A 13,040-nucleotide genomic window follows, 5' to 3' on the forward strand; every position below is an offset into this window, starting at 1 on the left:
AGCTCTCACTAATACCAGTACCAGGATGTTAAAGCCACCTATTTTCTATGCAGCCAAAAAAAAAAAAAAGAGCCTCCCCTCCTTTGGCAAATAAGCTAGTATGCTAGTATTCACTGAGCCACATCATATAATAACTCTCTTAATACTCGTCTACTATACCTGCTGTCTTCTCAGCAATATGAGCTTCTGTTGCTTTCTCCTGGAGTTCCAGGCTAAGCTTTAGTTTTCTATGTTCCTTATCTTCTTTAGTCAGTTTTTCTTGAAGCTATAACACATTGAAAGAAACACAGTTTCTTATTCGACAAATTTCTTACAGAAATATAATTAATCCCAAAGTAAAAGTTATTTTTTCTAAACCCTTATTTATTACATTTAACTGCCTAAATACATAAGTCCAAGCGGGGTGGGGGTGGGGGGAAGAAATCCCACAATGTTTAACATTTTAAGCTATTTTTAAAGTAATAATTAATTACCTATAACGATAGAGAAATTATAGAAACATTTTGATATACACTTGTGTATTTATAGGCAAATGAAATTAAAGAGGGAATAACACAATTATTAAAAATACTGCAAAAAGCAATCTGATCTGTTCTTTTGTCTTAAAGCAAAAGACTTGGAAGGCACTACCCTAATAAAAAAACAACAGCTTTACAGCTTCTCTTAGTAATTCTAATACTTTGAAACAAAATTAATTAAGATAATAATCTTAATATGTGAAACAAATCTCCTTTGAGAATGCTATCCCATCATATTCCATTTAAATCGGCACTGGCACCTGATTTATAACTGGCATGTAATAAATAATTACTAAATGAAAATACTGAACATATCTCCTACTTTCATACAGAACCCCTCAATTGTTTGTCATTTGTGTTGTTTTCCATCAGATATGATCAACATTTCTAACAGCATGCTTCAGTTTGATTAGGTCAAAAACTAGAATATGAAAATCAGAAAAGTATGTAGAGGTATGCAGAGGTTAAAAAAAAAGGTATAGAAAACGAACATTATTTAATAACATTATTAAATGTGCAAAGAAATGTAACTAGAAAGAGTCAGTAAGGATAAAACACATGACATGACAAACTGGACTGGACAAAATGTACCAGTATATAACACAAGGAATGTGACGGTATTGCCAAAATTTAATCACATATATTATTGAGGTGAAATACAGGGCACAGATGCTAAGAAAAAAAAGTTAAGTAACATGAAATCATTCATTATATTTCTCACTTTCTGTAATACTGAAGTAAACTTTTACTACCGTTAAAACTTGAATGAATCTTTTTTTTTTTTTAAGGTACCTACTCAGGGTACTATAGATTTATGAAAAAAGAAGTGATATCACAGCCCAGCAAGGCAGGAAAGTAAAGAAATTGCTTTTGATAGCCAATCTCTCAATACAATCATACTCTGATGGTATGGTATGGTATGGCAACAACATAAAGCTACCATGAAAGGCTAAAAGTACATGATGAAACTGAATTATGATGGGCAACAAAGCAAACTTATAAGGTCAACAGCTAAAAGCACACTGTACAATTATCAGACTTTCTATATTGTACCTTTTTATTGCTTGCTCTGAGAATGTCCAATTCTTTTAGAAGAAATGCTATTGTCTTCTCTTTATCTAAGTCTGAAGTAACTTGACAAGGGATCGTACACTCACAATGCAAATCATGATCTCTATGTTCCATAATGCTGTAAGAAAAAAAACTATTGAACTATATACATATATGATTTCTACCATGCGGAATCTATAATTTTACACTTCAAATGAGGGAAACCAATTTAATGTTAACAATAATATATAAAGTTACTTAGTTTTAAATTTCTCTTGTTATATACTGTTAAGAAAATACATGGATGGAAAAGAATGAATATATCAACGTCACAGAGTCGTTAATCTATCAACTGAGGGAACTAAATCTGTGGAAAGCATTTAGTCATTTCTATAGAAATTCATTGTTAAGTATATGTAAAGAATTCAGATTTTAGGGGATGTGAATAATTCAATTTATACTTTTGGTCAGGACTCTAGATACATATCTCACTTTTCTGAAAATGGAAAGAATCATACTTTTTTCAGTGTGGTTGACAGAATATCATATTTTTGTTATTAAACTCAAAACAAAACTGAAAACCTAGTCCTGTAACATTTAATGGTAAATAATTTTTTTGACATTTTGTGTGCTATTTGAGGACAGTATCGACTTGCCAGCAGGTAGTAAAAAGGATGGGAAAGAGATGGACTATTTTTTGAAGGCATTATATTAAACTTGTAAGCACAGGTAAACTTTAGAGTCTCTAAGAAGCAATTAAGCAGGGGGGTCTGGGACAGTCAGTGCAGTTCTACCTACCATGTATACCTTCTGTTGCAATTATATTAAGATATTTCATATTCTGGCTTTAGACCAGTCTCTACTATTTATTTTTCCCACATGGTTATAAAATGTTTACCACCTCTTCATTCATCCCTAACCCTATGCCCCTATGCAGTAATTCTGCAGTATTTTCAAAATATATGACTAATTATGGAAGTACTTTAATCCCATAGAGGTAAAAGTCACAGGAGTCACAAATTCAAATCCCATCATGGGATAAGTAGGTAAGGTGAATGGTAAAAGCTGTAGAATGGAAAATAATAAAGAAGGCAAATGGGAAAGTACAAGGCCCTTCTAAAAGTAATTAAATTCCTTTAAACAAAAAATCACGCTAATCAAAGCCAAAACACATCTTTGGGCTTATTTTGTCTTACAGTTGCCATTTTTTGGCTCTGATGAATAATTTCCCATTTATGTCAACTTAACAGTTATTTCCAGATCCAAAATGAAAGGTCACAGAAAATAATATTCAACAAGAAGGAATAAAATCTCATGGCCTTCATTTAAACTCACCTTATGCTTTTTCACTTAACAATCTACATCCATTCTATCAACATAATGAAAACAGTAGAAAACTCTGGTAGCCCAAATTCTAATAAATTCATGATATGTCCAATGTAGCTGAGGCCAAAAAGAAAAAAGGGAGAGACGAATGGGGCAGGGAGGGAGGGAGGAAGAAAGAGTTCTCTCAATCGTACTTTCTAAATCTAAGGCTGCCAGCACTCACTTGGATTTTTCAATAGTGCAGTCAGCTGTCTCATCACCTGGATAAGGAAAATTCCTTGATCTCTGCCCTGGCAGTTCTGTGTCCTCATAGGTGGCTTCATTAACCAATTCACTGGATTTCTGATGCATGCTTTCCTTAGAATTCACAGTTGGTTGCTCATCTGGCTCTGTACTTTTATTTCTCCCTGTAGTCTCTTGTTCAAGGTAACTATGGGCTATCTCTGTATTTAAAACAAAACAAAAACAAATGATACATGAAATACCATAGCTACATATTAAATCATTGAAATGAATATTTTTGTAGAAATAGGTGCTCTCATAGCTTTAAACATGTACTTACTAGTCTTACTCCTATTGTAATCAGGAACGTACAGCGGTTTTTCCACATCTGGTGGGGGCATTTAGGGCAGTGGTTTACAACCTTCACTTCAGGTTGAAATAACCTGAGGAGTTTCTAGAAATCCTTAGCCCAGACCACATCTTGTATTAATTAAATCAAAATCTGTCAGAGTGTCCAAATGACTTCAGCATCCAACCAAAACTGAGAAACACAGATTTAGGGGCACTGTTTTCTAGATTTCTTTTCTAGATTTCAAAAAATAGGATGCGATACGCAAATGACTATAGGGAAGTGATACTGTGCATGCAACTCTGGTATCCAACTGCCTGGGCTAGAATTCCAGCTTTGCCTAGTGCATAACTTTCGTCAGGTTACATAACCCATCAAAGCCTAAGTTTCTTGTTTGTAAAATGAGAACATAAGAGCACTTTTACTTGAGTTACTTTAAGGACTGACTGATGCAAAGTACTTGGCCTAGTGTTCAGCACATTGGTAAACATTAGCTATTATTTTTGTAATCATTATCATAATATTAAAATTAATACAATGTAAGAAAAATTATTTTTAACTTCCATATTATCAGATATATATTATACATTAGAAAATCTGGGGCGCCTGGGTGGCTCGGTCGGTTAAGCATCCGACTTCGGCTCAGGTCATGATCTCACAGTCCGTGAGTTCAAGCCCCGCGTCGGGCTCTGTGCTGACCGCTCAGAGCCTGGAGCCTGTTTCAGATTCTGTGTCTCCCTCTCTCTCTGCCCCTCCCCTGTTCATGCTCTGTCTCTCTCTGTCTCAAAAATAAATAAACGTTAAAATTAAAAAAAAAAAAAGAAAATCTGTTTTGTAATGCCTGGCTATCTCATAAAAATTATCTTAAGCTGTAACTAGTATATAACAGCTATTTCAAAGGAATAGTGTATCTGATACTATGGTGAAATTTTTGGAAGAAAATGACACACATGCAACTACATAAAACAAACTCTTTTACTGGCAAATCAGACCAACAGGCACAAATACTGATTGTAACAAATACTTTATTATTTCCAGTATCAATAACTCTTGAACTTTAAAAAGCAAGTGAATCTCACCTGCTTGTTGATGATGCCTTTTCCAACCTGCCAAACTTAAAATCCTTTTAAGCAGAAAAGCAGAGGAGAGTAGTTTTAGAATAAATAACAAAATAGGGATACTTATAAATAAGCTACTTCTCACAAAGTATTCATTTCTTAAGGAGAAATTCTTTGCTTGTGGATATGCTGAAACTAGGTTTAGCCAGTCATAAACCCTAAGTCCTGGGCATTATCTTGTTGGTAGCTGAAGCTAAATCAGAAATCACTTGTTTTTAGTAAAATTACTCTCAATTTCACTTTGACGAAACAAATAGGGAGACTATGTCATCATAATTATATGCTGTAAGATATCTATGAAACATTAAACAGTAGAACATTATACTGTTTTTATTTAAACTTTAACAATTCTAGGTATCTGAAAATTATCCTGTTGGTTTTTGACATTTCAAAACACTTACATGGTTTGCTTCAGATGTTCATCAGGCTACTTTTCTAGGAGAAGCTGGTGTTAGTAGAATGGAACCCTCAAAATCTGAATTAAGGAATTTTATAAATGGACATTAAAAAATACAACTGCGGGGCGCCTGGGTGGCTCAGTCGTTTAAGCATCCGACTTCGGCTCAGGTCACGATTTCACGGTATGTGAGTTCGAGCCCCGCGTCGGGCTCTGTGCTGACTGCTCAGAGCCTGGAGCCTGTTTCAGATTCTGTGTCTCCCTCTCTCTCTGACCCTCCCCCGTTCATGCTCTGTCTCTCTCTGTCTCAAAAATAAATAAATGTTAAAAAAAAAATTAAAAAAAAAAATACAACTGTATCTATAAACCATGCTTTCTAACACTAACACGTAATTTTAAAAGTACAACTAACACTTGAACACATGGGTTTGAACTGTGCAGGTCCACTTATCTGTGAATTTTTTTCTTTTATAACTACAATAGAGTAATGTAAATGTATTTTCTCTTATAATTTGCTTAATAACATTTTCTTTTCTCTAGCTTATTTTATGGTTAAGAATACAGTATTAATACATACAACATACAATACACGTGTTAATTGACTATAGTACTGGTAAAGCTTCTGGTCAACAGTAGGCTATTAAGTAGTTACGTTTTGGGGGAGTCAAAGTTATACAGGAATTTGAATGCAGGGGGTTGGATCTCCTAACACCCAGATTGTTCAAGGATCAACTTTTACTAAAATGAAAGAGAATTATGGTTTTCCATCATCTACATTACCATTACCTTACCACTATGTACAACTCATCCCATATTTTTACTTCTGTATTTCTGGGTTTAGTTTAGCATCTTTCTTCTCCCAGTTTCTAATTTCTAACCTCCTAGTGTTTACTTTACCTCATCCCTGGTATGTATACTTTCTATCTGCTTACTATATTTATAGCTCTTTTTCTTACTTCAGGTTACTTAATGTCAAGTTTTGTGTTCTGCTGAATTCTTGGCAAATCAGCACCTTTTCACCAGGGAATGTACTATCTTCTCCAAACTCAGAGCTTCCCAATAAAAGGACTCTATGCAGATCCCTCCTGGATTATAGTAATTATAATCTCTTATAGTATAATTAAAATAAACTCAGCAAGTTCTAATATACTTCTGGAATTTAATTCTAAATGTTTAATATTTTTGAAGAACCCTGTACTGTGTGATTTGGCTCTGATTAATTAAAGATGTTTCTAATCTTGCTCTGTACTAGAAGCTTTTAAACTCCTAACTGTAACTGTTTACCAGGATTTGGAGTCTGCTCTGTAAATCAAACTATCCATACATATTCTGCCAGTGAAAATTTAATTTTACTTTGAAGTAAACAAGGCTGACTTATAAAATTTTCCTTTTGTCTGCCTATTTTTTTTCCATTATAGCAAATGTTGTTTAAATCTTCTCTCAATGCTTTTCTATTCTGCCATATTACATTATCCTAAATCAGAATTCAACTTCTGTATAGGAAGTTTGACCCTTCTAATTAATCTATTTATTAACTAATTAATGGAAACCTCCAATATGATATGTTATATGAAAGTACTAGGAAAACAAAGGAGTGGGAAACAGACTCTCCCCTGAAGGACTCTAGTATAGTGAGGAGGCAAACTGATCTGATGATTTGAATACAACGTAGAAATGGCTATACTCGGGTCATAGAGACCAAACATAAAACATACTAGACATACTGATGCTCAACTAGAAGACTCTGGGAAGATTTCACAAAGGCATCTGTTCCAACAAAAGACAAGTAGGAATGTGCAAAGCAATCAACTACCAAACGGTTTGAGTTAGATGATGTAATGAAAAAGTTGACAGACTCTAAGAATAAAGTAACAGGAAGAACAAGCATGGGTACAGAGGAGAAGGAATGGCTTTAGGAAAAACACAGACATTTCTTGTATATCTTTCTTGAAATGACAAGATGTTATAGTCAGGGAGTAAAAATTTCTAAAATGAGTGATATGTAAGACAAAGTCCAAGATGTGGTTCATCTGGGAATGGGTAAATGAAATAGACTGAAGGTACATGTAGAGGAAGAAATCAAGGAATCAAGGTACTGAAAGTGTTATCTATTAAAACAATGAAATCATTCAGAAAAATGGCAAGCAATGGAAAGGAGAAATGAGAGCCAAGACTTCACTGACCGCATCAATATGCTGAAGAAAACAGAGACAAATGAGAGAGCTGAGAGGAATTGATTGTAGATAAGTCATTTCTTTTTATCTTTTTACTTTGAAATAATTTCAATCTAATAAAAAAGCTACAAAAAATAGTACCGAGTTCCTATGTACTGAGTCAAGGCACCCAGATTCTCCAAATGTTAACATTTTACCACATTTGCTTTATTGTTCTCTTCATTCTCTCTGTATCTACCTACCTATGTAATTTTTTCCATAACATTTGAGAGTAAGTTGCAGGCATTATGTACTTTGACTTTTCAAGTCAAATTTAAGATACTGCTCTATCATATTGCATTTTGTCAAGTTTGATTTACCTTTTTCAAGGCCCAACTTAAGTTCAATTTCTGAGTTAGTACCATCTCCAACCAAGAGAAGATGATAGCACTTAGTGACTCTAACTCAGTCTTCAATTATTCTCCCTACACTCTCAAGCCCAAAAGAAAGACCATTACTTTTTTAAAATATTTTTATTTATTTATTTTTTTGAGAGAGAGAGAGCACGAATGGGGGAAGGGCAGAGAGACAGGGAGAGAGTAGATCTGAAGCAGACTCTGCAATGACAACAGACAGCCCGATGTGGGGCTCAAACTCACAAACCATGAGATCATGACCTGAGCTAAAGTCAGATGCTTAACCAACTGAGCCACTGAGCTACCCCAAGAAAGACCATTATGAAGTGATAATGGGGTGAAGCCACTAAAAGCTCCAGCTAAGCTGTCTGGATTGCCCCATCACTTGAAAAAGCACTGCATACAGAAGTATAAATATATGTCAGTACAATGCAACAAAAAGGGAAGTTACAGGTCTGTTTTGCACACCAGTCAATTGGAAAGATAAGATATATATTTAAAAGAAAAAAACCCTATTCACTTCTAAATATCTCTAGACAGATGAAAGTTTAAAACTAAAACTATTCTATTAATTCCTCTCTCATATGGTTTAAAATGGAAACTCTATAACCTTTTTTAGTAATCTGCTTCAGTGTTTAATCAATGTCATTATTAACTATTCCATCATTATGACTAACAAAATTATTACTATTTAAATATATTTCTCCATATGGACTTAGACAATAAACTATCAATGTCTTCTTCATAATTCATAAGACTCTGAAGTCCAACTTTCTTTCCTAAGAGTTAAACAACAGGGAATTTTTATAACTACTATCAATTCCTTTAGTTATTTATTTGCTCTTCTGTGAGGACTGTATTATTGGACATAAGAATTTGACCACTTCAAACCAAATATATTTCCCAGTTTTTGCTATTACTATCTTATGCTATCACTACCATATTAGCTTATCCTGTGACCATTTCCAAGTAATTTTACAGAGGAAAACTACTAGTTATTTCTCAAATTGCTATTGCTAGAGACAGTTTACTCATCTGGGCAAAATGGGTGGATTTTGAAAAGATTTTGGGGGGGATTTTAATACTTAATACATGTACCTAGGCTACCTGCAATATATGCTTTGAAGACCCTCTGTCTCTCTAGTCACTTTCATGCTGCTTCCAATGGATCATTTTCATGATCTAACAAAGTCTCTATTTCTGGAACTACCAGTATGGTCAACTATCTTAATGCTAGCATTGCTATTAAATTCTCAATTCCTTAGTCTAGAAAATTTATTGTATTATACCATTTCCTACCCTAGGAAAGAAAGCCTTAGGATCCCCTTAGGGTTCAATTGTCCAGACAATTATACATTAGTTAATATAGAATACACTCAGTTAAATTGATGCTACCCAAGAAATCATGACTCATGCCAAAAATAACTGTTATTTCACAACTACTACACAGAAGTGAGGAGGTGGCTAGAATCAAATAGGGATTCTTAAAGGCTGGGAAATTCTGTTCTGTCTGGCTTTGTAAATAGTTTGTGACAACTGGTATCTGTGTAAACGGATTTGATGGTCCCCTGGGAGGGTCAATACTGTTTACAGAGCTGTTTCTTCGGAGTGGCTGAGCTAGAATTGTCTCTAGGGATCCTACTGGGGTTACTCAGAATAGCAACATCACAGCTACCTGAGAGCTCAGGGGCAGAAAAGAGAAAGGGCAATAGAAATACCATAGGCAAGTACATTCAAATAAATGGATCCTCTGCACCTTCAGATGCAGGTGATACTTAGGGGCATTTGTATCTAAAATGAACCATAAAGGAGGCAATTTATTAATGTTCTTTCTGATGCTTGCTAACACAATGGTCATCACTTCTTTAAACTTTTTTTTTTTTTTTGGAAGAGAAAGGTTATTATTTATGCTATAGCATCTAATTTTATAAATATAAAAAACCCAAAAACTTCATGTTTATAGCTTCTTTCTTTTTTATATTATCTATTAACACACTATGTAAGAACATCAAAATGATAGGACACTTTTTTGCTACTAAATAAGACTGCAAATTTGATGTAATTACAATAGTAGTCCCATATTTTAAACCAAGATGTCTTTTTTCAATGGTAAGGATTTTTCTAAGTGAATATTAGTTTCAACATAATCAGAGCAACAGTAGCAGTTAGTGGCCCCAAATAACTTCTACCAATTTCTTAAGTAAGTTAAAATGTAGGTTATCTACGTGTGTGTACAAATACTATTTATCTCCTTGACTAAATAATTGTTTTTTATGCAGGGGAGGGTTAATTTTCCACATAGATGCATACATTGGCCTACCCCCACAACCCCTGCCAAATATAAAAGAAAAAGACATCAGAAACTTATGCCATTTCATAGTGGTCTCACCCACTATAAGTACATACAAGATAAAAGTTTAGAACTTCCAAGCAGAACACTGATGAATTTAGATTTCCTAGCAAAACCACAGTGCATGGGCCAAACTGCAGGGTTTGAATTCTGGCTCCACCACATGGCTGTATGACCTTTAGCAAATTACTTAACCTCTCTCATCAATTTCCCTACCAATAAAAGTACATAATAACAGTACCTATCTCAAAAGGTTGTTATGAGGATTAAATTATTTAAGTTATATAACCTCTTGGAAAAGTGTCAGCACAGAATACATACTCACTAAATGTTAGCTATTATTATCTGCAAAACTCTGCTTTGCTAAAAACAAAAGATTTTTTTAAAGCAAAAATATTTTTAAATTAAAATATAAAAAGAATAAATCAAATATAATAAAAATTTATTACAATATACAAAGACATGGACATAAAAACAAATACAATGCCTCATTCAATGAGAAACATACAATAAAAAGGAAATACTTAATGAGGTTAAAGCTTACAGTTAACACATAATGGTTTAATAAAGCATGTAGAAGATTATAAAACGAACAAGTTACACAAGTAATATGACTTCAAAATTTAGAAATCCTGACACTAGCGAAAGATCCCACAGAAAGAAAATTTAATAGTATATTTCTTTAAATTCAGTCTCATAGTAAGAAAATTGCCTGTTTCTGCAACACAATTTGAGCACTCACTATATTGGCACAATATTAAATATAATCAAGACCACAGCTAGCAGATCACAGGCACTTATCCTTCAGATATTCTAATTTAGCAGTCACAAGAAATTAAGTAACTTTTGGATCTCTAGCTAAAAAAATACAAACTTTTCACTTGGATACTGGATACTCTCTCAGGGAGGTTTCAATATATTTTGGCTTTAACAGCAGTAAGAAGAAAAAAGAAAGAACTATAACTTTCATTTTCATTGCTATGCATACACACTGCCCACATTTCAAGTGCTCAAAGCCACACACAGCCAGTGGCTACCATGTTGGAAAGCACAGATATAAAGCCTTATGCAGTTCTAATAAGGTGTTTTATATATAATGAGAAGTCAAAAACATTGAGGGCAGAGTCAGGATGTAGCTGTAAGATATTGAAATAAGATTTTACAAAGGTTTATAAAGTTGGAAAATCATGAAACCTGTCAATATCACATAATTTATTCATTTGCACGTGAAGGTTCAACATTCAAATGAAACTACATCTTTTACATTCCTATGCATGGCTGTGTATCTAGATAAACATACCAAAAAGAAGTGGTGAGGTTATTTCATCTTTGATTAAGACAATCTAATGACTTAGTGTACCATATTTCAAATTACCCAGTGGCTAGCCATGAAAATTATTTTACTGGTATTTTGTTATTTATTTTATTACAAAAAAGGTATTTAAGGTGGTGGTACTACACCAAATTTTTAAAAGTGTTTGTTTCATCAAGTCTGCATAGTCATGAGCACATCAATATTCATTCTCCTGGGGAAGAGATGAGATTTCTGTGTGAGAACTAACTTCTATCATAATGTTTCAGATTCTAAATTTTAACATCCTTCACTGTATGAAGACCATGAACACAGTACAATAGTGTAATCTCCTAAAGCTTAGGCTACCTAATTAACTTATGAACATATCACATAAATTAAAGCTCTGTAAAACTTGTATCATCCTATTTAAACCATTACAAATATTATCTAGGTTGAAATAATTGTGAAAAGTATCCTAAAATTTTATTAACATAAGAGCAATCTTTATTCCTTTTTTCCTTCAGTGATATGAATTATTTTGGCTACCTACTATGCATTTCTAACCTCTTCAGCCTTTCTCAATTTGTGGTATAAGAATAATTTATATAAAGTAATTAAAATATGAATGAACTAGGTAAGTCTTATATTTCCACAATCGCAAGTAAAACAGGTTTCATAATTATTTTTTGTTTGTTAAATATGAACACATACCGACTGTCCATGAATTCAGCAATTTCATCAATCACGTATGGATGCTAACTTTTCCAGTAAGAAATATAAAGAGAAAAAACCAGATTTTCTTTATATGTGCCTTTTATTTTATTTAGGAGCATTTTTAGATTTGAAAAACAAAACAGAAGAATCACGAGTCAGACACTAAGTGGAAATCACTGAAACACAATGTTAGTTCTAATGGATGGATGATTGTGTTTGGTCTTTTGAAACTTTGAAGTATAGGTAAGTCTTGATCACACAAATTAATAAATCCTAAAGCTGGAGTTAACAATAACCATTACACCCAAATTCTGCAGCTTAGCCCAGCCAATTTTTCAAAAGGTCAGGTTGTGAACTGGAGAAGATCAGGGAGGTCCACCGCATAGCTTTGTTGCCAGGCATCTCTCGTCTGGATTGTTGCAGGCATTTATTAGTATTCGTCAGCAGACTCAACAGAGCAAACAAGAAATTCAAGCACGAATAATAAAATGAAATGCTGCTATATAACCCTTTGTCATTCAGCAAATATGGGACTTTTTAGCTACATTGTTCCTAAACCTGGGTTACTACTTTAATTTTTCTCCACAGTGCTGACTGAATGAGTATGCATGTGTGTTAAATGCAGAGCTCCCCTAACAACTGCAGGACTGCCATTTAATCTGTTGGTAGATGGACCATTTCCTGTGGGAACCCTAGCTATGATTTCCAGATCCACCAAATAAATCTCAGATTAAGATTCCAAATGAAACCTGCCTTTGGCAGATAAAAAATGTCAAGATGGATATAAACAGTAAAATTATAAATTATCTAGGTGTTGCATGACAAACCAATGTTCAATTTTTTTTGTTGACATGTGCCCAGATATCAAAACTATATGAGACATTCATCAAATGTCACACTTTCATAATATTGGAGGCATCATTAAAACTGTTTGACTAAGGACCTCAAAGTGTTTAAGCAGTAGCTCAAAAGTATATTTGTGCAAAGTAGAAGAATAAATTTACATATCAGCAGCAGCTCATAAGGGATGGGTAAATATTCTGTTTATCTCTCATTGTAATTCAGGTTACTTTAAATACAAGGTTTTAGGAAATCATTATACTCTATATGGTATCATTACATAACTTCCTATG

The 13,040-nt window shown here is 33.7% G+C and overlaps 1 protein-coding gene across 4 annotated transcripts in view; it reads right to left on the reverse strand.

Moving 5' to 3' along the window:
* The window catches only part of MIPOL1 (mirror-image polydactyly 1), a 304,816-nt gene that overhangs the window by 233,536 nt on the left and 58,240 nt on the right, over window positions 1-13,040 (reverse strand). For 3 of the 4 annotated variants that reach the window (XM_049611603.1, XM_049611604.1, XM_049611605.1), the window contains exons 4-6: window positions 3,118-3,337; window positions 1,572-1,707; window positions 160-265 (exon numbers count right to left, since the gene is read on the reverse strand). In XM_049611603.1, coding sequence (XP_049467560.1) covers window positions 160-265; window positions 1,572-1,707; window positions 3,118-3,337 — 462 coding nt within the window. Of the gene's footprint in view, window positions 1-159; window positions 266-1,571; window positions 1,708-3,117; window positions 3,338-13,040 lie in introns of those variants that run through there. The other variant, XM_049611606.1, reaches the window with a different exon arrangement.

Source organism: Panthera uncia (assembly GCF_023721935.1).
Source record: "Panthera uncia isolate 11264 chromosome B3 unlocalized genomic scaffold, Puncia_PCG_1.0 HiC_scaffold_1, whole genome shotgun sequence".
NCBI lineage: Eukaryota > Metazoa > Chordata > Mammalia > Carnivora > Felidae > Panthera > Panthera uncia.